General features: G+C 35.6%; 2 protein-coding genes and 1 long non-coding RNA gene across 4 annotated transcripts in view; 1 reads left to right on the forward strand and 2 right to left on the reverse strand.

Moving 5' to 3' along the window:
• adgrf3b (adhesion G protein-coupled receptor F3b) overlaps window positions 1–25,701 on the reverse strand; it is a 671,400-nt gene that overhangs the window by 593,851 nt on the left and 51,848 nt on the right. The gene's annotated exons all lie outside the window — the stretch shown is intronic.
• LOC147839397 (uncharacterized) overlaps window positions 1–25,701 on the forward strand; it is a 765,501-nt gene that overhangs the window by 33,043 nt on the left and 706,757 nt on the right. The gene's annotated exons all lie outside the window — the stretch shown is intronic.
• The window catches only part of ptchd4 (patched domain containing 4), a 161,018-nt gene that overhangs the window by 20,520 nt on the left and 114,797 nt on the right, over window positions 1–25,701 (reverse strand). For both annotated transcript variants that reach the window (XM_087297456.1, NM_001030185.2), the window contains 1 exon segment: window positions 23,624–24,104. In XM_087297456.1, coding sequence (XP_087153582.1) covers window positions 23,624–23,771 — 148 coding nt within the window. In that variant the 5' untranslated portion in view covers window positions 23,772–24,104.

Below are 25,701 nucleotides of genomic sequence, written 5' to 3' on the forward strand. Positions count from 1 at the left end.
AGGGCTAAACTTGCAACATTGTGTAGTTTTTTAAACCTTTAAAATTACCACCAGTAAAATTACGAGTTGCACATTATTTTAAGGTACAATTATGGCTATTAATAGAAAATCAATTAAGATATTTAGCTCAAAAACTATTCATTTGCTACTCATTAACAGTTTTTAAGGTTGTTGGGTTTTGTTATTGGTTAAGATTAAGGATGTAGAATAAGATAATATTTTATAGGTAGAAATAAACGGTTAAAGGATTAATAATAGATAATATGTAATAAATTCAAGGTGGCAGTTTGTACTTAAACTAAAGTGTTACCAAATTATGTAATTTATACTATTAAATTCGTAATTGTCAGCAATCCAACCTGTGCAGATCGCTGGTAAGCACTTATCAAATAGAACTACAAATCTGCCATTTTATGGACTACAATTACAGTCATGTATCACACACACTCACACCGGTTCCTGATCCTGACTGATTGCAAACACACAGCTGAAGCTGCTCATGAACTTATTTCAGGACTATATACACAGCACACAAACACACAGACTGTGTTAAGTCTTGTTGAACTGTGAGTGAACATTAGGACTCGTTTTCCTTGCCTTGCCATGTTTTTGACCCTTGCTTTGTTTTGTTTGTTTATGTTGTATGCTGCCTGCCTTTTTGACCATCTGCCTGTTATTTTGACTACGACTCTGGATTACCGTTATACATCTGTTTGCACCTGTGTTGACTGTCGCCTCTATTCAATAAAAAGTCTGTACTTGGATCTGCACCTTTGTCCAGCTTCCACTTCACGTTACAGTAATAGTAAATGCAGAAGTTAATGTTAACTAAGGACTCATAAAGGCCTTGTAACAACTCATAAAAGACTAAACCATTCATTAATGATTACTGCATCGTGAACTAGTAATCTATAATGCATAATACTGCACCAGTATTGTAAAGTGTTACCATACTGTAACAGCTGTAGAGTTATTGTTTATCATTAGTTGATGTAAATTAACTAAATTTTTAACTATAGAAATGTTACAACTCACTGTAAGCCTGTTTAAATATTAAATAAAATATGTGATTAATTCTGTTATTTGACTAAACTTATTTTTCTTATAAAATAAAATTGCAGCAATTTAAAAATAATTAAAGTGCACGTTTACATTTTTAAATTGTCTCAACTCATTTTGTGAAATTTAAAAAAAAAAAAATCATATCTTGAATTGTATTGGATCGTGAGCTGAGCGAATCGTTATCCCAAGGTAACTAATACTAAATAAATCCATATTGCAACATCTTGACACACTGTAATTGGCATAATAATAAATACATAATAATTTTAAAAAGGTAAATTTATAGTAAACACAACCAAAATAATCCAATTAGAAAAACTACAGTAAGCGTAAACTAAACACATGGTTTCCGCTACATTCATCCTTCCATGGCGGGGCGCCACACCAAAATTCATCCCGCCACGGCTACATTACAACGTCTCATTCAAAACATTTTATTTTTTTAAAAGCGGGTGATAATCGCACCAAAACGTATTAAAGGGTAAGTGAATTATGACAGCGTGAATTTTTTGTAACCATAGTAGTGCTGTGCGTTATTTGTTTAACCCTTTAAGGTTACGTGCTGACTGACTGGCTGACAGGTGCGTGATGCGTGAGGCCAGGAAACATGACGTATAGCCATTTCACTTTATATGGAACAAAATCAATGCCTAAAGTCTTGAATTAAAAAGTTTGTTGAATATCACAAACTGAAAAAAATAATACACCGTATTAACAAGTTCTTGCGTTTTAATGACTTGAATTCCAGGGTTTGTATTTTTAGGTCCTGAAATTTAACATATCTGTTTATTTAAGCTGTGAATATTTCAACGAAAAATATTTCAAACACGTTTTCATACTTAAAAATTCAATAATTCATATTCAATTTTCAGATTTCACTTACAAAATATTCAATACCCTTTAAAAATACAATGTATAATATTCAAAAGGTCATTTTCAGTTCATTTTATTTCAGTTCAAATATTCGCTTCCATAAATTCAGTGGATCAAATTCGACTGTTAAAATTCAACATTACATCCGGGAACTGCAGGAGAAGCAATAGATTGCCGATTGAAGATCGCCAGCTGCTCTAGCTTTCACCAGCAGGTGGAGATGGAATAATGTAAGATTTTTAACCCAGTAAACAGGCGAGAAAAAGGCTAATAAAGGCACAAAAGTAGCATTCAATTTTAATATCAATGCCTTGGACATTATAAATAATAAAAAGTATGAGTAAAATGAGTAAATGAGGGTTTAGTCGTTTATATTTGCCCTTATGTAACGGAAGCCAGCTGGTGATCGCGTAAAGCTCACCCCTCGGATCCAGGGACAGACGTTGTTCTGCAATCTTATCGGAGCTTGTCTCCCATGCTGGCTCGTTACCTGCTCGGACCGGTGCGGTTACTTGCACATAAACCGTCTTTTGATGAATATGATGTTACACATTGTCTATCTTTATTGACTCTTTCTTCCATAGACGCGAAGTATTATATTGACAGCTAAAGAATATAAACGTAAGTGAAACAGGAGAGGAAATATAATAATAATAATAATACAAAATAGATAAACATTGACAGGGCTAAGAACAATTACGAACAAAGATATTCAAAACCAGAGAGATTTTATGAGAATGTCACAAAACAGTTTACTTGGAAATGTTAAACAGAGAGTTCAGGTATGATTTAAGGTTGGTTATGGATGGGGCGTCTGATTTAAAATAATTTAACATGCGAATGCATTAAAGGGGCGTCTTCAGTTATTCACACAGAACCGTCTAATATGGCATAACTATAAGGAGTAATGTTTGCGCTGTTTAAACGCAGCTATGTCAGGATTGGGATAGGTTATACATTTTCATCATTTAAATTATTATTATGATTGTTAATATTATTATTGTATGACATTTTTTCTAATTTTTGGGGTTCTGCCATGGTTAAACGTTTGCCAAATGTCTTAGTTTGTCCAGATTATTGTTTTATTGTTATGTAGCCTATAGGCGAGAAAAATGTATTAACGCAAAAGTGGCAATGTCGCAGCCAATGATAACTAATAAAATGAGTCGCCTGTGGTTTGATAATAGGCAGTTATAACTGACTTTGTTTTTATTAAACGAGAAAACCGTTATTTATAACTTTTCAGCGACCGTTTGTATTTTATGATTAGCAATGTTGATCTTTTTTGCAGTTATTAAACATATAAACTTATTTAAACTGGTTTAAACTTAATATAGTTGTCACTTGAGCTAGTTTCATAAGATTAATGTTTATAATGCGTGGTTTGACATGCGTGGTTGAGGGGTTCCTGCAAAGCAGCTCAATTCATCCTCATGGGGTATTACTGAGCTTTAATCGCCATCTACTGGAGAGAATGTATTTGCTCATTTATAACTCTTTTCTGCAAGTGTGTTTTATGATTTCACAAAGTCAAACCATTATGTTTTTATTTTATATTTTGAGATGATCATATTTAAATAAACAATTGCTAGGGTAGCTAATAGTTTCTTTTTTCTTGTTTTTTAAAAAAAATCAGTAGCTTATAAAATCCAAATTTTTGCTTGACAAAGTTATTAGTTTAGGATTCTTGATGCATTTTTGCTGTGTTGGAAACTCATAAGCTCACACTAAATCAATTATATCATCAGAAATGACAGATATAAGAAATCCATTAATATTCATCACTCTTTTTACAATTATACAAGCAATTTCGCGCCGACGTCAGCTCCACTTTCTGAAATGGTAAACAGCGAGGTGTTATTCATATAAGCCCAAGCATGACATATGTCATGATTAATATAATAATCGAAACACTCTTGTAGGCTATTCTTATGCTTGGCCAAATGTCATGACTTTCACTTTCATTTTACATTATTATGCACACGCCCAGATGTCATCTAAAACTTTGGAAGAATTCCTATCATATATTGACAGCCATCCAGCATCTCTTAATCAGTTTGCTGTGGGGCGCTGGCTCTGACCTGCCACCGGAGCTCGCGGCCACTCGTTCGACTTTGTCGTGAGCAAGCCGCACAGCACATGCATAAAAACGTCAATCATTTCATTAATTCATCAATTCATTCATTTTCCTTCTGCTTCGTCTCTATTTTAGAGGAAAAGCAATAGCTGGACAAACCAAAGACATTTTGCAAACGTTTAACCGTGGCAGAACCCCAAAAACTAGAAAAAAAGAAGAGAAAGACGATAGCAAAGTGATAGCTAAAAAGGATAAATAGAAATTTAGAATCACGGATGACTTATTTAAGCGCAATAGCCCAAATACATGTCATAAAATAATAATAACAATCATAATTTAAATAATTAAATTATAACCTATCCCAATCCTGACATAGCTGCGTTTAAACAGCGCAAACATTACTCCTTATAGTTATGCCATATTAGACGGTTCTGTGTGAATAACTGACGCCCCTTTAATGCATTCGCATGTTAAATTATTTTAAATCAGACGCCCCATCCATAACCAACCTTAAATCATACCTGAACTCTCTGTTTAACATTTCCAAGTAAACTGTTTTGTGACATTCTCATAAAATCTCTCTGGTTTTGAATATCTTTGTTCGTAATTGTTCTTAGCCCTGTCAATGTTTATCTATTTTGTATTATTATTATTATTATATTTCCTCTCCTGTTTCACTTACGTTTATATTCTTTAGCTGTCAATATAATACTTCGCGTCTATGGAAGAAAGAGTCAATAAAGATAGACAATGTGTAACATCATATTCATCAAAAGACGGTTTATGTGCAAGTAACCGCACCGGTCCGAGCAGGTAACGAGCCAGCATGGGAGACAAGCTCCGATAAGATTGCAGAACAACGTCTGTCCCTGGATCCGAGGGGTGAGCTTTACGCGATCACCAGCTGGCTTCCGTTACATAAGGGCAAATATAAACGACTAAACCCTCATTTACTCATTTTACTCATACTTTTTATTATTTATAATGTCCAAGGCATTGATATTAAAATTGAATGCTACTTTTGTGCCTTTATTAGCCTTTTTCTCGCCTGTTTACTGGGTTAAAAATCTTACATTATTCCATCTCCACCTGCTGGTGAAAGCTAGAGCAGCTGGCGATCTTCAATCGGCAATCTATTGCTTCTCCTGCAGTTCCCGGATGTAATGTTGAATTTTAACAGTCGAATTTGATCCACTGAATTTATGGAAGCGAATATTTGAACTGAAATAAAATGAACTGAAAATGACCTTTTGAATATTATACATTGTATTTTTAAAGGGTATTGAATATTTTGTAAGTGAAATCTGAAAATTGAATATGAATTATTGAATTTTTAAGTATGAAAACGTGTTTGAAATATTTTTCGTTGAAATATTCACAGCTTAAATAAACAGATATGTTAAATTTCAGGACCTAAAAATACAAACCCTGGAATTCAAGTCATTAAAACGCAAGAACTTGTTAATACGGTGTATTATTTTTTTCAGTTTGTGATATTCAACAAGCTTTTTAATTCAAGACTTTAGGCATTGATTTTGTTCCATAACTTTACTTCAGGACGCATTAATATCGTACTGTAGGTCTATTGGACACAATCATAAATTTTCCTAGCAAATCTAATAAATGCTGAAGACATACACGCTACATAAACGCACTAAATCGCACAAAAAGATCTGCGCGCTCTTGAAGTGGCTTATATTTGAGGGGGCGTGCAAGAAGTTTTGTGCACGAGCAGAGGAAATTGGCACGCTAGCAGAGATTCACATGCTCGTACATGTAGGTTATTACATAAATGCGTTCTCGACTTTTAATACTGCACTCACGACATTTGTCATTGAAGTAATGCCACAGGTATTTGGTAGATCTGTGTAAAAAAAAAAAAAAGGCCTGCCGCCACAGCTGGAAAAAAATCCAAGAGGAAACACTGAAACATATAAGGTTAATTACCAGCAGAGAGTAATTCACTAGAACAAATCAGACTTTGGTATTTTGGCATTTCTTGTATTGAGTCTTTAAAGGATGTCTTTGCATATTTACTTATATTTATCTTAATTTATACACTCGTCGGCCACTTTATTAGGTACACCTTACTAGTACTGGGTTGGACCCCCTTTTGCCTTCAGAACTGCCTTAATCCTTTGTGGCATAGAGTTAACATGATACTGGAAATATTCCTGAAATTTTGGTCCATATTGACATGACAGCATCACGCAGTTGCTGCAGAATTGTCGGCTGCACATCTATGATGCAAAACTCTCGTTCCACCACATCCCAAAGATGCTCTATGGCACAGGTGTCAAACTCAGTTCCAAAAGGGCCGCAGCTCTGGACAGTTTAGTTCCAACCCTAATTAAACACACCTGATCAAACTAATTGAGTCCTTCAGGCTTGTTTGAAACCTACAGGTAAGTGTATTGGAGCAGGGTTGGAACTAAACTGTGCAGGGCTTCGGCCCTCCAGGGATTGAGTTTGACACCCCTGCTCTATGGGATTGAGTTCTGGTGAACATGGAGGCCATTTGAGTACAGCGAACTCATTGTCATGTTCAAGAAACCAGTCTGAGATGATTCACGCTTTATGACATGGCGTGTTACCCTGCTGGAAGTAGCCATCAGAAGATCGCTTCACTGTGTTCATAAAGGGATGGACATGGTCAGTAACAATACTCAGGTAGGCTGTGGCGTTGACATGATTCTCAATTAGTACTAATGGCTCCAAAGTGTGGCAAGAAAATATCCTTCACACCATAACACCACCACCAGCAGCATGAACCATTGATACAAGGCGGGTTGGATCCAAGCTTTCATGTTATTGAAGCCAAATCTGACCCTAAGATCGCAGCAGAAGGGGAGACTCCAACAACCATACCAAGTTGTCACTTAAATCATCTTTCTTCCCCATTCTGATTGTCAGTTTGAACTGCAGCAGATCGTCTTGACCATGTCTACATGCCTAAATGCATTGTGTTGCTGCCATGTGATTGGCTGAAATTAGCATTAACAAGCAGTTGGACAGGTGTACTTAATAAAGTGGTCTGTGAATATAAATCAATTTTTTGGTAAGAATTTTAAACAGGAAATTCAGATCCCAGTTTCATAAACAGGATTGTGTTAAAAGCCTCCCACACAACAGAACGCTCAAAAAACCCCTTCGAAAAGGAGGAACTGAATCATGTTTTTGTGGGTGTGTTTGTGTATTACAGGATTTGCATAATTCCTTAAGTGAATCGAGTGCTGAAACAATGCAGACAGAACACGCAAATAAACAGTGGGCGCAATTCATTGGCAGCGAGTTCCTCCCTCCTCCAGAGCATTTTCCTCGTGCTGCTCGCTGGAAAACACCAAGGGAACTGAACTGCACTGATCACTGCATGTCTCACAGGGCTTCGGTAGGAAATCAAGGGCTGTAGCTCATGTCTCTGGGTGCTGGCGGACAGGTACAACACTCCACATAGCTAAAGAGAGCCGTTTGTCACAGGCTCTGGCTGCAGGAAAGCTCCTCTCAGGCCACGGCTTCAATATAAAGAGCTGCATCACCTCTCGCTGCAGTGCAGTGAGTCATTAAACAAAATTACTGCTTTAAAACTTCAGCACCGGCACAGCTGCAAACACATCCATCACCTGCAGGAAAACACCCCGCGGACGGACCCGCCACACACCTCAAATAAAGCATGTCTGCTTGTGACAGAAGATGGGGAAAATATTACACACATTTCCATACTGTGTCAGACTGGCTGTGCTGCAGTGACAGGACATATGCAGTGGAACTCGTACTCTCTGAACAGATATTCTTTAAGTAATGGAGCATTTCTGTTTTTCCAAATGGTTTCATTAGTAAGGTGTTATTTGAGGAGTACACTAATGTGGTAATCCTTTAAAACCACAATATGTTATATAAAAATACCAACATGCCGTAGTTCTTCTTCATGACAAATGTCATAACAAATATCGCTTAATTAATGTGTTTTCATCTACTATAATACAGTGCTGTCTGTTATTGGTAACTATAAGCAAAGAAGGCTGTGAAAAAAAATATTTAGTGCTTATCAAAATATTAACAAAAAAACTGTACTCATTGTGAACAAAAATGGCTGACACAGTACTGTTTTTTTTTTTTTTTTCCAAAAATGAAATATCTTTGGTAATGTGTGACACAATTACTGTTCTAAAACTAGGAATGTCCCGATCAGGTTTTTTTGCCCTCAGGTCTGAGTCCAAGAGATTTGATTTTGAGTATCTACTGCTACCAAACCCAATCTGATACTTCTATATTACCTAAAAAAAAGAATAAAGAAGAGCAAAGAAACAGATCAAGGATGTTGCTTATTTTTCATTTAATTCACCTTATTTTAACATTCAACAATTCTGTAAACAAACAGAGCACTTCTGTGAGGTAGCTTGAACTATGGTTGCACGATTAATCGAAAAAAGATCACAATCTCGATTTGACCCTACACACATCTTAATTCAGATTTTCTACGATTCAGCCAATCATATTTTCAAGGTCAGAAGAGAAGCAAGGCAGTCGCACAAGTCTTCACAGCAACATTGACACCTTTAAACAGCGTTAAAAGTGCCATATACTGTATTTATAAGGTATAATTCACCCAAAAAATGTCATTTCTTTCTTCATGTAATGATGTATTTGTGGCCGCAAAATCACAAGTGAGCTGACCGCCAGCTGTTTGTTTACTACAGAGAATGTGCAACGCCTACTTTAGTGAACACAACCTGCATAGGCTGTGAATAACAGGTAATGAAGTTGTAAATTACGTTCAGTTTGTTGCACAGAGCGATCATGTTTTTTTCTCACAGTGACAGCAGCCATGAGTCGCTCTCGGAGATGAAAGAGAAACCTGTGCGCACATCATTTAAATGATCTTATTGCATGTTAGAGTTATGATTGCGACAAGCATTTGGTGTTTTTTCTTTCATAGCGAACACAAAAAAGAGTTTTAAAAGAGTTATTATTGGAACACCCCCCCATCACCCAAAAAAGCTAATGAATAAATGTCTTCAGCTTCATTTTGTGGCATGACATTATCAGCATAAAGGCAGCACCGCTCATTCCGATACAGAAATAAAACATGCTGAGAGCTCTGCCTTAGAAAAGTGCCCAAAATTAGCATCTCCTTTGACAGTGAACATGTCCTTATCTTAACGCAGCACACATCACAGCGCACCGTTAATCCTGCTGCTAAGGATTAGGTGTGCAATGGGCACAAAACTCAACACAACAGACAGACAGATGTGTACTTTCACACAGCCAGTCAAACCATTGCACTTAGAAGAGGCAGAATGTGTTGTGGCGCTTCTGTCTGTGTTGAATTGACAGCTGAAGCTTTTGTGTGCTTCTGTGTGTGTGTGTGTGTCCTGCACATCTGCAAGCGCTAATGAAAAAGCTTGTGCAAATGCAGCGCATGTAAATCAGCAGAGGGCTAGAGTTACTCGCACGTAATTTCATTGGAGTGGACCTCATCAATCCTGCCGTTGACTCCACGAGCCATCATTTAGCTGTGTTTGCCCATGGAGACGTTTCCCTTTTTAACATTTGATTTTACAGATGTCATTTCAAGAGAGTTACAGTCAAATACACCTAATTCCTACTAAAAGTTTGTGGTTTGGAACAGGGATGAGTGATTTGACAGAAATCTCTTATCACGATGTAAGTCATCTTATATCCTGATAACAATATATATATATCATGATAAATACTGTTACATTTTCAGTGAATTTGATAAAGTAATAGTGTATACTGTATTCTGACAGCATGGCAAGGATTTTTTTCTTTATATACAGTTGAAGTCAGAATTATTAACCCTCATGAATTATTAGCCCCATATATATTTTTTCTAAATTTCTGCTTAACAGGGGGTAGATTTAACTGTTAAACACATTTCTAAACATAATAATTTTAATAACTAAATTCTATTGACCAATTTTTTTTATCTTTGCCATGATGACAGTACATAATATTAGACTAAATATTTTTCAGGATACTAGTATTACAGCTTAAGGCGCAATTTAAATTTTGCAATTTAAAATTAACTTGACTAGGTTAACTATAGGCAAGTTAGGGTAATTAGGAAAATCATTGTAAAACAAATATTTCTTTGGGGAGCTTAAATGGTTTTTAAAAAATTGCTTTTTGCTTAAAACTGTTTTTATTCTAGCCGAAATAATACAAATCAGACATTGTCGAGAAGAAAAAAATATTACAGGAAATACTGTGAAAAATTCCTTGCTCTGTTTGAAAAATGACAAAAAATAATAAATTACAGGAGGGCTAATCATTATCACTTCAACAACATATTTATTGTCTATGTACTTATTTCAGATTTTATCTATTTTTTAAATTTTATATACTCAATAATGTACTCATTCATATTAATTATTTTTCTCATTTTAACAGACCTTTATAATAAAAAATATTTATGAAATATAAAGAAACATTATTCACAAACTCAAAAAAAAGAAACTCAAACTTAAACTTTTTTTACTCAAACTCAAACTTTTTTTACAGATCATTTACAGGTTAAACACTTTTCAGTAAACGACATCTTCAAGCTTACAACCTGTACAATTGTGTACAATTCTGGAATTATGAAGTAATGTTGCCACGCGTCACCACAAAATAAACTAAAAAGCATAATATGAAATGAGAGACTTTTTATTCTATCCATATTGCACAGCAATAGTTGGGAATGATGCCTTTATTTGGATCACAAAAGAGTAAAACTGCAATATTGTAAAGACTTTATATTTTAAAATGCCATTTAGGCATCTGGTGCTGTTTCATAAAATTATGATTTTTTTATATAAAAAAACTAACTATATTTTTGTTCACATTTTTGAAGAATTTTATGCTACTAAATTAGATTTAGCAGTAGTTATACAGCACTTATTTCCTGTGACCTGTTATTCAATTTTGTAAATCTAATAATTAAAATTCCAACTTGAAAAAAATTGAAAAAATAAAAGGAAAATTTAAACTTGGATCTCATAAAAAAAAAGAAGCTTGGCAAATTAGCAGACATTAGACAATAAATATCACAAAATTATTCTTATTATGATAATATTATATGCAATAAATGTATGTATTGCATTTTATGTATTGGTTGTTTATCTATATTTGATCAATCAGATGGGGCCTTACTATCTGTAGCCCCACCTTTCTGTTCTAATTGCTGTTCTGCTATTGGCTGCTAGTGGCCCAGTTTTGAACATGGAGGTAAAAATAAACGCTAATGGCGAAAGTCAAGATGAGGGAGGAAAATAACAAGGTTTTTTCAGGTTTATAGGTTGCTGAGGTTTTTTTTACTCATTTTTTGTCTGGGTATGATTTAATGAGATAAACAAATTAATTTAATAAAAATTTTAAAAATTTTTTTTAGGAAAATGTTAAATCATATTGCATTTTGCAAATTTTTCCAGTACTGTACACCCCTAGCTGCCCAGCCCTTTACTGTAATTATAATAAATTTACCATTGTTATAAAACTAAATTTTCAGCCTTAATTATTTTTGAAATTTGTTTTATAAACTGATTTGATGCTCTAGAAACTATTTTTGTTATTATTAGTAATATTATCAATACTTAAAACAGAAAGCATTAAAAAAAAAACCTTATTTGAACTCTTACTCCTCCATTTTGATTAAAGTATTCAGCATACTTGCAGAATAAAAGTATATGTCTCTTTAAAGAAAATATTTGAAGCAGTAGTATAAATTCATACTGTTAGGGTATATAATTAATATATTTATTATTTTCATCAAATTTTATACATGACAGTCAAAACTGCCCTCAGATCATTTACGCTAAAGAAAATATCTTAAAATAGCCTAGAGAAAGTGCTCACATATGAAAAAGGCCGTCTAATAAAAGCAGACTAATAAAAAAAGTTTGGGCTTCATAGTCATCTCATCTCGAGTGAATATTAAAAACTTATAGATCTTCCTTATGGCCTACTGTTCTGCCGAGGAGCCAAATGACCTGAACAAAACTCAAAACTGATTGGATATTTACTTTTCACATTGTTTGCACAATAATAAGGCTACTTTAGATACCAACAACCCAGTGAACTATGGCATACAAATGAAGTCCGAATTATTAGCCCCCTTTTAATTTTCTTTTTAAAAATATCTACAAAATGATGTTTAACAGAGCAAGGAAATTTTCACAGTATGACTGATAATATTTTGTCTTGCAGAGAAAGTCTTATTTGTTTAATTTCGGCAAGAATGAATGCAGTTATACATTTTTTAAAAGCTATTTTAAGGTCAAAATAATTAGTCCCTTTAAACTACATATTTTTCGACAGTCTACAGAACAAACCATCGTTATTTGATAACTTGCCCAATTACCCTAACCTGCCTAGTCCACCTTTAAGCTGTATAGAAGTATCTTGAAAAATATCTAGTAAAATATTATTTACTGTCATCATGGCAAAGATCAAATAAATCAGTTATTAGAAATTCGTTATTTAAACTATTATGTGTAGAAATGTGTTGTAAAAATCTGGTCTCCTGAAATTGGGGAGAAAAAAACAGAAGGGTTAATAATTCATGGGCTAATATTTCTGACTTCAACTTGTTTAAACAACAAATCACTTCCTAAAGGGAATAGTTCACGATCAGCCTTTTCCATCACTCACTTTCTATACGGCGTGGCTTCAGTCACAAGAACTCATGGGAGTTTCTACCTTACAACCTATGACAGTATTTCATGTCACTGTAAAACATGCTACTGTCAGCACATGTCAGTGTGTTCAAGGCCTCCACCAGAAGATAGATTTCTCCTAACAATTGTACTCCCACACTAAAAAACAGTACACTTTTCCTTTCAGTGCTCTCTGGCATCATAAAAATGACAATCAAACATCATAAATTTCAAACAGCTTCCATCCAATACACACGCACACACAAAAACCTCCCCACTACATTTTAAATGTCAATTATTCCACTTGAAGCCACCCACTAAATGGAAAAAATCCATTTCTGTAATTTCCAATCTTCCATGATTTTCAAAACATAAATCATACAACTGAAAGATAAAAGACTGGAATATTAATGACAAACGCAGGGAGGCTGAAGATTAGCTGGACGTCTGGTGCTATTTCTATTTCACGCAGCGATTCAGTGGTCGCGCATCATGCCTGACCAAACTATGCAAATGAAATTTCCTCTCGGCTTACAAAGTCCAACAAACCTCTCTCATCCTGATTCTTCCTCCTGACAATGGCAAATTATCCAGCCACAGCCTTAATGGCATGTAATATGTAACGCTTGAAGACATTTGTGATAAGTAGTTCATTGGTAAGACCCCTAATCTCTTCCCCAGGACTTGCTCTTGCCTTCCAGCGCCGAGGCAAATCAATGGGCTTCAACGTGGCCAGTTTTCAATCTACTAACACCCCATCATCTGTATTTTCCGGCGGGAGACAGCAAAGGTCTGCTGTAAATGCTGGTGACCGTTGGTGTTTGTTTCTGGAATAGGGATTGAGACGGGCTTCCCAGGCTATGTGAGTGTATGTGTGTGTGTGTGTTAGCCATGACCAGGCACAATCATGCGTGTGTGAAGAGAATTGCAAGGAGACGGTCCAGATCCCAGGGCACATGCTGTTCCACAGTCTGTGGGCCTAAATGAGCTCGATCAATAGGACTGACATGCTGGGAAGAGACTATGCCACTGCGCGCACATACACACACACACAGTTACAATATGGCTCACGACAGACATGCACTTTTAAACCCAGACACGAACTGCATTTTTCCAGTAGCAGCAGCATAATTCAGCTGTTTTCCAGTAACAGGCCTACTTTCTTATCAAGAAGCGTTTGACAGGGTAAAATGTCAAAGTTCTCTTACATCTCTAGTGATATTTGTCCTAAATGTGACTTAATCTGCTCTTTGATTATTTGTTCTTTTATTTGTTCGTCAGTGTTTTTATCTAGTTCTCTCTCATCTGTCTTCTCTTAGAACTGATTACGTTTTTAATGCTTATCACTTCTCTTTCATAACTAGGCTTTAGCCGAATTACATAAACTAACAAACTCATATGACTTTAGGAAATCAAACTAAAAGATTTATTTGTTAATTTTTGACATTTAAGCATGTTGCATTTTCTCGCAAGTTAAAAAAAAAAAGTGTAAATATGTACACTTTAGCTATACGATATACTTTAACAGCCCATCTAAAGTCTTTTAAAATATCAAATTGTTTTTGGAAAGCGTCGTCAACGTACCCTGATGCACCGAGATATCGAATTGAACCGAATCGATGGCATGATAATCGCAGTGTAGGTTTACATCCCTACAGGCAATACAACATGCCAGTCAGTAATGCAACATGCAGTGGCTTATTGCCCATACTAAATGCACGTCCTAATCGGACATAGAAGACAGATCAAATTTTTTGTGCACAAAAGTGTTTTTGGAGCATCCTACAGTATGATTACAGTCGATACTGTTGCTGTCTTTGGAGGATGACAGAGCGCTTGGATTTAGTATCGATTTTTGGTACCAATTAGTATCGAAATTTAATTAATTTTCATTTCCTGCTAACATTTAAGTACTGTTAAGCGTGTTCTTAAAACACGGAACCACGGATTGGCTATTGTATTCACATGCTCAACAGATATGACTGTGATTGGCCATGAAGGTCATTGGTTTACCACTGTTCACCAAGTTCAAACACAGATACAGAGACACTAGAGCATTTCAAAGCTGTGTCGATATGTACTAAAATATCTTCATTTGTGTCCTAAAGATGAACAAAAGTCATAGGGAAAGGGAATGACATGAAGATGAGTTATTAACAACAGAATTTTTAATTTTTCGGGTGAGTTAAGCCTTTCAGTGGTGGAAGAATAATTTTTTTTTTTCAATTTATGCCAAAAAAAAAAACCTAGCAAAATCTATAGGGAATCCACTGAATTTACAAGACTGGTAAAATTAGCCTTCATCATAATCTGTGGTATGTTTCCAAAAATCATCACATGCAATGGTTTGGACAATAGACTTCTATGTTATGTTAATGTGTTATGTTAATATGAACCTGCTGGATAAACTCAGCTTTCTTATAAAATCATTTGGTTGGGATTGCAACTCTGCTCTGTCTTTTATTCTATGAATTTTCATTACTTTGCTGTCAACATGACTCACTCACCGCGTGAACTCCTTGCATCTGTTCAGTTTCAGAACATGCAGCAGAGCAGAAGATCAGACTATTTTTGGAGAGAGTGAAGGGGGAAACCACAGACTGAAATATTTTAAATATATTTTATACTGTGTGGATGACAGACAGTATGATTGGCAGATTTCATTTATTTATTTTTTTATTTTACTTAAACCGCATTTGAGTAATTAAAATGCAAAATCACATTAGATGAATCCAAAACTTCATTGTTTTGTAATGACCATTTATGACCTAAAAGTGTCACTGAAAGACAGCGTCTGCAGAAAAAGTTCAATGAATACTTCTTCAGCATTGCCTATTAATGATGTACCTGATTAATAGAACGGGATTTGTGCTATATCTGTGATTTGTAATGTCGCATTTAATAAAGCCTGAATCACTGATTATGGATAGGTTCTACTAGCTGGCTTTAGCCATGTCGCACAGCTCATGTTTGGTGTAGACAATATCAAAACAGCAGATTAACTTAACAAATTTCCGGATCACTGTTTAAATGGTCTCGTTGTTTTTGTTTTGCTTGTTTGTTTTATATACTGGTGCCATGTTTATTCTTTCAAAATAGTGCCTAAACTGATTCTTAAAAAAGAGCACATAACAATGGCTTTTGATCAGTTTAAGTTCTTAAATGTATATCTACATATATAAGATATATCACACTCCTAGCAGTGCAATATGGCTGTATATCAGCACTGGCTGGAGGCGTTCTCAGTGTCCCACCAGTGAAGATATACAGCTATATCGCATTGCTACGAGTGTGATATTGCGTTTATACAACAGTTAGATGGCATAATCGTGTATATAAAAATATCAAACACGAGAGTCTAAAAACCCTTTTGTAAGAAAAATGACTTTTTTCTGCCATTCATTCACATTTGCAGCTGACATCAAAACAGCAGAAGCCGTTGCTACTTCACCAACATCACTTTAGAACTAGTATTGGAATGATTCTCCAGTGTAATGTCTAAAGTAAAGGCAAAACAGGTGATTTTGCTGTCATTTTATGATTATAAGACTAAAACGGCATGAACAGTCTACAGAGATTTCCCAGTATTTCTCTGTTGCAATCGGGAGATCACAATAATTATCCCAGAAAAAGCCAAAGCAGTGCCAACACTACCAGATTACTGTTGTGTTTGCAATAAGGAAGAAGCTAAACACATACAGGGAAAAAGTATCCTATACAAAGAGTGGCCAACACAAAGTAAATACATTCTTAATATGCAAGTCCTATCTCACACATCAAATACACTACAATTATATGGTATATACAACACTACAACATGCAAAAGAGAGAGATCTACTTGCAGTAGAATGTCATTTACCTATTTAATAATGATTTGATCACCTGTAGTTAGACATTACGCTGTTTTTATCCTCTAAGGGCTTATTATGCAGCCTCTGTTGCCATTTTGTGGAGGAACATCATCAACAGTCTTTGCTTTGCTCAATGACAAGAAATTAGACATATTTTAAAATAGGCACTATCCTTATAAATAAACGGCATAGTTGCAATCTAAACGACTACATTCTCGACTAAAAAAGCCTCAAAAGTACATTATGTTGCCCAACAGCAGCAATATTTGTCAAACTGTAGAGTTTCCGCTGTTTGTTGCTGTATGTGGGCGGAGTAATGAACGAGAGCTGTTATTGTTAGAATACCGAACAGCTATCAGCCAATCAGATTCAAGAACCAGACTGAATTGTTGTATAAACAAAAACAAAACACTAGAGATTTACATTAATTGAGATTAGAACCTAAGCCAGCAGTTGGTTTGCAACAAATTAGCTGCATAATTTATCAGTTTGTTTATAGAAATGTAACACCTGTCCTAACTTATTGCTTGTCCTCCCCAGTCTTAAGATCATTTGAACAACAGAGTAAACAATATATTTCACTATAAATATAGTATTTTGACTGAAAAGTAATATTCCTTCTAAATCAATAGCTACCTTTTTCCATGTGAAGTAAACTGCGGAAAACTGAAACATCGAATAAAACATTTGCGAATAAAGGACTGTTTCCTTACAATGAGTTTAAGAGTCATTGTCATGTCCTCAAAAACTAGTGCCAAATATCAAGAAAAATAGAATTTGCTCTGGTAGTAGAAGCCACTGTGGGTCCATATCTTTTACAATAAATTAACTGTGCCTCAAAACACAGAGACGAAATGCAATGAACAGAGTCATAACTGGCTTTTGGTGGTGTACGTAAGTCCGCTCTGTGGGAGCGCAGCCGCTCAAGACGGTTCCTAGAGGTAATAATACACAATCACTTTGATGACAGGCTTTGGCTAAAAGATTTTAAATTGACCAAATTAACTTTTCATATGTTGTACAATCTGGTTGGTCCGCTGCTTTGTCTATTAATGCTGTCCCAATCTGCCTCCTTTCTGACAGAATAGCTTTTTTTGTTGTGATATAGTCTGTAAAAGCAAAATCAGTTGTAAGAATAAGTATTTATGTACATTTTCAAAAGTCATTAAGACATCACAGAACTTCAATACCTATTCCTAATAAAGCAATCCACCTATTATTTTAATATGCAAAACTGATACCCTTTGATGGCAGATGTTTTAATATACAGTAATTTCTAACATTCATTCATTTCGTTTCATTTCCCTTTGGCTTAGTCCCTCTATTCATCAGGGACCACCATAGTGGAATGAACAGCCAACTTATCCAGCATATGTTTTACACAGCGAATGCCCTTCCGGCTGCAACTCAGAACTGGGAACACCCATTCACTCTCACATTCACACACATACACTACGGCCAACTTAGTTTATTCAATTCACCTATAACGCATGTCTTCAGATAGGGGGGAAAACTGGAAAACCCAGAGGACTCACGCAAACAAGGGGAGAACATGCAAACTAAAATATTGATTAGTTTTAAAAACCAAAATATTTGCTACATTATATGAGAATTAGCCTATAATCACATGATTTGTGATTTCCACGAGGAAGGCACGTCATACGTCAGCAGTGGCAGCACCAAATAGCTTTACTGTTTGTACACTGAGATCAGGAGGTGAGTGAGTACTCCGACATTGATTTCCTATCCTGTCATTTGTCCCAGCAGAACAAAGCATTCGCCGCGCCGCCACTAAGACGTGTGGCAGGAAGCAAGTCTATAAATAGACCCCTTGCTCTATGCGTCTGAATAAAAATAACCTCCAAACTTAAATTGAAGGTATAGCAGGCACCCCATTCATTGTCTCACACAACAGTGTCCCACATTGTTTTCTGCAGAGCATCCATCTTCCGCCAAGTCCCTTTAAAGGGACAGGTCACCCTAAAATGAGTATTCTGTCATAATTTACTTCCAATCTAATTATTGTCCCGTCGAAGACTAAAATTATTTATGCAGCTCATAACAACCCATCTAAAAGTTGTCCAAATGACTTATGCACCATATTTGTAGCTAATATATATATCCAAATACCTTTCACAAACTTGAATCCAATGCCACTTCACCAACCCGACGAAAACAACCCTGTGTCCCCCGGGTCCCGGCAGCACATTGTGATGTGCCTTGTAGACTGTCACCATTCATCTTCGCCAGCAGGACAAAATCTATTCCTCCAGATTGTCCTTTCCGTGCAGCTCAAATGCAAAGCACAGTAAATCACAAGTCCTGTGGTATTCTGCAAAGAGCTCAAAATCCAGTGGTCAGGGAGCAATTAATCTTTCACGCTGGGCTAGCCTTGCAATAAGACTGAGTATCTGAGGGGTCTGGATCATTAGGGACACCGTAAATGCCTGGCTAGAGCTTAAGAGTATACAATACAGCACCAAGCATTATTACCCTTGATCCAGAAGCTCCGCAAGGGCATTCATGATCATAAAATCCTACAGTACAGCCGGTCTCTTTACTGACAGTGCTTCTTCAAATCGAATGCCATGTGTAATTGTTGGATGATTATTCTATCGCGCTGCAACAATAAGCAAACTCATCGCAGTGGCTGACTGAAAATAAGAATGCTTTAATTGCCATAATTGTGCTTTTGCACCCTGTATATCCTTGTTTTGAGAGAATCATGATTCTACCTCCACAGGAGCAAACAAATCGACGTGCTTTAAACTGGAAGCTAATTAGTTCCACTCAGTTGAGGGTTGTGACAGTCGTTACCTAAGGGCATCTAATGCAACCTAGACAGGTGTAAAATCTAAGGGTGTTTTTAACACCTGCAAGATGTGTTGAGTTCGGAGTTCGTTAAATTTCCAAGTTTGTTTTAGCTTGCTAGATTGTGTTCCCAGGGGTGCACCAAAATAACACGTCAGAAAGAACACAGCACTGTCGGAAATTAATGACTGCTCCTTATTATCCTCCCAAAATGCATGAACAATAGGAAGAAAGGGAGCTAATTCTTGTAAAAGGATAAATGTTCTGCAGACGTAATTGTTCCTTCAGATTCACATTACATTTTTTGCGCAAAGACAGGTGTTTGCATTCTAATGTCACTTTTTAGATTTATTACATTATTAATTCTGGATTAGGTTTCAGTCAAACAGACATTGTTATGTAACAACAAGATTTTCTACTAGTCATTAGGAGGACCTAAAATTGTAGGGCATGCTGTATAAAAGCAAAAAAACTGTCATTAACCCAAAGTAAAATGTTTTCTGCTATATTCTCTATATATGTTATCTATACATTTTCTTTACATATTATTTTACTGGCAGCACGGTGGCGCAGTGGCTAGCACAATCACCTCACAGCAAGAAGGTCACTGGTTCAAGCCCCGGCTGCATCAGTTGGCACTTCTGTGTGGAGTTTGCATGTTCACACTGTGTTCACATGGGTTTCCTCTGGGTGCTCCGGTTTGCCCCACAGTCCAAACACATGCGGTATAGGTGAATGGAATAAGCTAATTTGGCCATAGTGTATGTGAGAGTGTGCAAGAGTGTGTGGGTGCTTCCCAGTGTTGGGTTGTGGCTGGAAGGGCATCAGCTGCGTAAAACGTGCTTGGTAAGTCGGCAGTTCATTCACCTGTGGCAGCCCCAGACTAATGAAGGGACTAAGCCAAAAAGAAAACAAATAAAGAAATGAATAATTGTTATTTTGCTTTTGTCTGTAGTTTGTGTGATTCTTGACAGGCCAGAATAGTTATGCCAGAAGGTGGCAACAAATGACAGAATGACTCAATAAATTGTTCATTTAACCAGTTCATTCAAAAACATTGATTTATTCACAAACAATATGACTGAATGTGTCAGTAGCTATGCTTCTACCCAAAAATGTGTCGCAAAACTGGAATATCAAATGCAATCTCTTAACAATTCATAATTTTTGATTTTATGGCTAATTCGTATGAATTCGTACATCTAATTCGCCTCCTTTTTAAAATCATACATTTTTGTACGACTGAACTCGTAAGAATTTGTACGAATTAGCCACTAAACTGACAAAACGTAAAATATTTTCGTTTCCTCATGAGATCAAACTGGAATATCGCATATAAGACATGCGAATAAAGCAAAATAGTCACTTCTTGATTAACTATCAAATATCAATAGTAAAAATGGAATTTAATGCAGTAAGAGAAGCTGCGCCAATCTTTTCCTTATTTATTTAATGCCTTGCCCCTCAGAAAACAATATGCCGACACAAAATGAACTCACGGTGGTGTTTGAAGGCGTCAGATGCGGAGCACAGACAATTGATTCTGGAGGTAATTCATAATATAATCAGAATGACCAAAACAAAATTTCAGATGCTTTACAATGTGCTCAACCTCTTGGTTTCACATTATCTCTTATAACAAAAACTTTTTTAATGCACATACTGGAATTTGTTTGCAAAAAGTGTTTCCAACGTAGTTTATGCACATCTTTTCTTATCGAACAAAAGTTTATCCTATCTCAGTTATGCACATTTGCTTTTTTATGCACATTGAAAAAATGTATGCGCATATTGGCGTTTGCATCAACCTTTTTTTATGCGCATATACAAAATGCGGATCAAAAATGGGTGAATGAAAACATAGCTACTGAATCATTTACTCAGTGCTTTTATACCACCATAAAATAACAATCATACTAAAGGTACTGTATGTGACTTTCTGTAAATAAAAAAAGTATATGACAAATGCATGTCAGAATTCACCACAAAATTGATGCTGAGAGACCCATAACAATGACAACATGGTCAATATAGCATATATTCAAGAAATACCTACCAAGTAGGTACTGAAGTTCTGAAAAAATATAACATTTTAGACACCATTTAGCCTTTAATTTAAGAACAAAGCAGTCATTGAATCATTCAGAGTGATGATTGTTCAAAACACTGATTAATTTAGCAACTGTTGTCCATAGATGGAAGATTTTGTTGGGACGTATTCCAGTGACAGTAAAAAAAAATTAGGTAAGAATATGTTTATAATGTAGGTCTCTGAGTATTAACGACTTGTTTATTAAGCTATTTTGCATATTAAAGCAATGTCATACATTGATGCTGTTCAGATTAACACCACTTCCTGTACAAACACATTATAGTGGGTACCAAGCTTACGGCATCTTTTTAATGTAGTTTACTGCAATACATTTATTATAGGCTGATTTTACCTTGCATGGCACATGTATGAAACCTAAATGTATTATATATACTGCATATATGTTTTTATACAGTTATACGGAATTATTAGCCCCCCTAAATTATTATCCCCAGTTTATTTTTTCCCCCAGTTTATTTTTTCCCCAAATAGAGAGATTTTTTTTTTCAATACATTTCTAAACATAATAGTTTTAATATATCATTTCTAGTAACTGATTTATTTTTGTATTTTCAATGATGACAGTAAATAATATTTTACTAGATATTTTTCAAGACACTTCTATACAGCTTAAAGTGACATTTAAAGGCTTAACTAGGTTAATTTGGTTAAACTGGCAGGTTAGGGTAGTTAAGCAAGTTATTGTAAAATTATGGTTTGCTCTGTAGACTATAAAAAAATTAAGTGGCCGATAATTTTGGCCTTAAAATGGTTTTTAGAACAGTAAAAACTGCTTTTATTCTAGCCTAAATAAAACAAAAAAGACTTTCTCCAGAAGAAAAAATATTATCAGACATACTGTGAAAGTTTCCTTGCTGTGTTAAACATCATTTGAGAAATATCTAAAAAGAAAAAAAAAAATTCAAAGGATGACAATTCAACTGTATGCCACATATAGGCAAAGGTGTGTATATGTGCATATACAGGCCATACAGGTCTCCTGTATTGCTTCTTTATATCCACATATAACCCCTATATGTTTATACAAGATGTCTACTATATAGCTCATATCTCGCTTTGGTAACTGTCATACATGATGCCTAGGTCATATTTTCTATTATCAAGGAAATAACTGAGAACGAACTAAAAAAATGCAAAACACGTATGTATGTGCAAACATTTGAAATTGGTTTCACATTTAATTAGCATGTTATGGAACTTAACTATGGCAAATGAATGAGAGGAGATGGGAAACTATGATGTCTACATGTTTTACAGAAACATTTACAAGGTCAATTCTTTCTTGTATGAGGATGGTGGAAAAGTTGGATATGTGTAACAAAATGGTTTGTCTTTTTTTATTTAGTTTTTTTTTCTGTTCATTTTTTAGTCTTAATTTTGTTCTTTTACTGTATTTTTATTTTAAAAAATTAATTTCTACATGGGCTGTTGTCTAGCAGCTATGTATTTGATCATTTTACTAATATATAGGTAAACATATAGGCGAACATATAGGTGAACATATAAGTGCGTATATGCACACATACACAGTATATATGCATATATGTATCTATATAGGTACATGTATGCATGTATATATGTACACATATATGTGCATATTGTAAATATAATATAAAAAACATGACAATTTTATGTCATATTAAAATATATATGTTTATATTCTTGTTTTACCAACTGACATGAATATTTAAACTATAAATTTTGACAGGACTTGCGCCACATGTGTAAAAAATACTTTCTAATTTTTATTTTGCAATTCTTAATTGAAAAAACATATATTTAGTTTCCTGCTGTCAGTGAGCCATTAGAAAAGACCTGCATGTTTTTTTTTTATAAATGGTACATTAACAATTCCATCATTCAGATTTGCCTTTATAATAGTAATGCTACCTCAATTTATATTTATTTTAACTTGACATTCTTCACCATTATGGGCTTTTCAAGCAAACATTCAAAGACTTTTCATTGTGGCACAAAATCGTTGGCCTCAAATTATCTTCCATTTCTATTCTTAATATCACAGATTCTCCCTCTGTAATGATAAAACCTATTGTTGCACAAGGACTGACCCCGATGTCTGCCGTGAAAACAATTACACCCCCCTCCTGAGGGGTCACACAGCAATTACAATAATCCCACACACAATCACCACCGTCTCTGTGAAGAAAGCTGCACTTACCCATGGCAAAAAAGGGGATCCCGAGCAGCGTAGAGTTAAATTTCCCATCAGAGATGAAAAATATCCCAGCTGCCGTCACGTTGGCGATGCAGATGGTGAGGACGCCCAACAGGCCCAGAAAGGGCTTTCCGCGTAAGCAGTCCCGCATAGAGCTGGAGATGGTGGCTGCCAAGAGCACCAGCACCAAGCTGACCAGCACCTCGCTCTTGGCCAATACGCCTGTCTTGTGGAAGTCCCGCCATAAGCTGAAGGACGTGAGCGACTGGATGTGTAGTTCCTGGCTGTCTGTAGCCAGTTGGTGCACCAGCTTACAGAATTCAGTCTCCCACTTCTCAGCAATGATGTCCTGCACCACTGGGCCAAGGTTGCGGAGGTAGTAGGTGATTTGGATGGCGCGAGCAAACTTGACCTGTTGGTCCCGGTTATTTGCGGGCAAGGCCACACCGCCCAGCTGATGGCCAATAAAGGACACCCGACCATCCTAGAGGCAAAAACAAACCAGTTACTAATTTAGTCCAATCATTAAACGACACCGTTATGAATGAAATTTAATTTGAATGCAATCTAAAGTGTACTTTGCAATCAGCAAAAACCAACTGCTGTCCAAAAATATGCTAAATAATTGGCAGGTTTGGAACATCAGTGGAATATTAAAGTTGATGAACAATTGAACTCAGGCCGTAACGTTGGCTGCTGGAAGAAAAAGCAACAGCCGCCACATCAATACTAAAAACTATTTTAAAATAAAAATACTTTATTTATTACACCTTAAAGTGAAAGAAATCCAAACAGGTTCTGAACAAGTAAAGGGTGAGTAAATGACGGCAGAATTTTCAGTTTTGGGTCAACTATACCTTTAAAACAGGGGTCTCAAACTCAAATTGCAGGGGGCCATATAAGTGACTGACAATTCAAAGGTGGACCGTTTTAGCATTCAAGCACAAGAAAAAAGTGGAAACCTGAAGTAATTGATGCACTCAGACTTTCTTCCCCAGAGTATATGCAGTCAAAGCTCATTCTTTTTGTTTCTTGTTCTAAATATTGAAGTGGTTGGTTAAATTGAAATGGAAATCCTGCAATTTAATAATAACAATTATTATTATTATGTCCCAATCAATTGTTGCTTACCCAGAAGCTTAACAGATAGCGTAAGACAGCAAAAAGCAGATTGAGTAACTTAAGTGACTTGAGTACTGGCAATTTTTCTTCTCAATATCATTATTTTTAGTAAAACTACATCAAAATTATGTATATATTCACTTTTACTTTAACATGATCAATTCAGCCAGTAGTAAAACTTTACTAATGCACATGCTCTATACAAATTTGAATACGCACATGAGTAAAATCTATTAAAGAGATCATTTAAATCGAATATTGGCAAAATTATTATATTTACACCACCATCATAACATAAAGAAGTGCTTGTACAACAAAAGACATGTGGTATAAAAATAATTATAATCAAATGACCCTTGAATATTTTCAGAAATAGAGCTTTAGTAAAAATTGAGCACTTGAGGACATATATTTTAACGTTTAATTCAGCCCCGGACATAATCTGCATGTTCATTACTCTCGACTGCATGCTGAGAGAAACCAAAAGTAACCCGGATATACAGTGTTATGCTTTAAACGTTCACAAGTGGCTATATGCGACTGCACAACAATGATAGTGGTTTTAAATATATATGTTTTGGTGGTCCAAATCTTGTTACTTGTTACATCAGTTGCGGGCGGGAGGGAGGAAGAGGGATGGCCGCAAATGGCCAGCAGTTTGAGATGCCTGCTTTAAAACAATTCATTCATTCATTTTCCTTCACTTAGTCCCTTTATTTATCTGGGGATGCCACAGCGGAATGAACCGCCAAGTGACCTTCTTGCTGTGAAGTGACAGTGCTAACCACTGAGCCACCGTGTCGCCCTTTAAAACAATATAAAGGCTTACATACATTTTACGCTAGACATTTATAAAATGCACAGTTCAGAGTTTTATTTCTGGGAGAATCCTGCTCCAATCCCATCTTGTAGACCCCTGACTGCATTTTAATATTAATCCCATGTTGTAATCATGTGTG

The sequence above is a fragment of the Danio rerio genome, chromosome 20 (assembly GCF_052040795.2).
Source record: "Danio rerio strain M-AB ecotype USA chromosome 20, GRCz13ab, whole genome shotgun sequence".
NCBI lineage: Eukaryota > Metazoa > Chordata > Actinopteri > Cypriniformes > Danionidae > Danio > Danio rerio.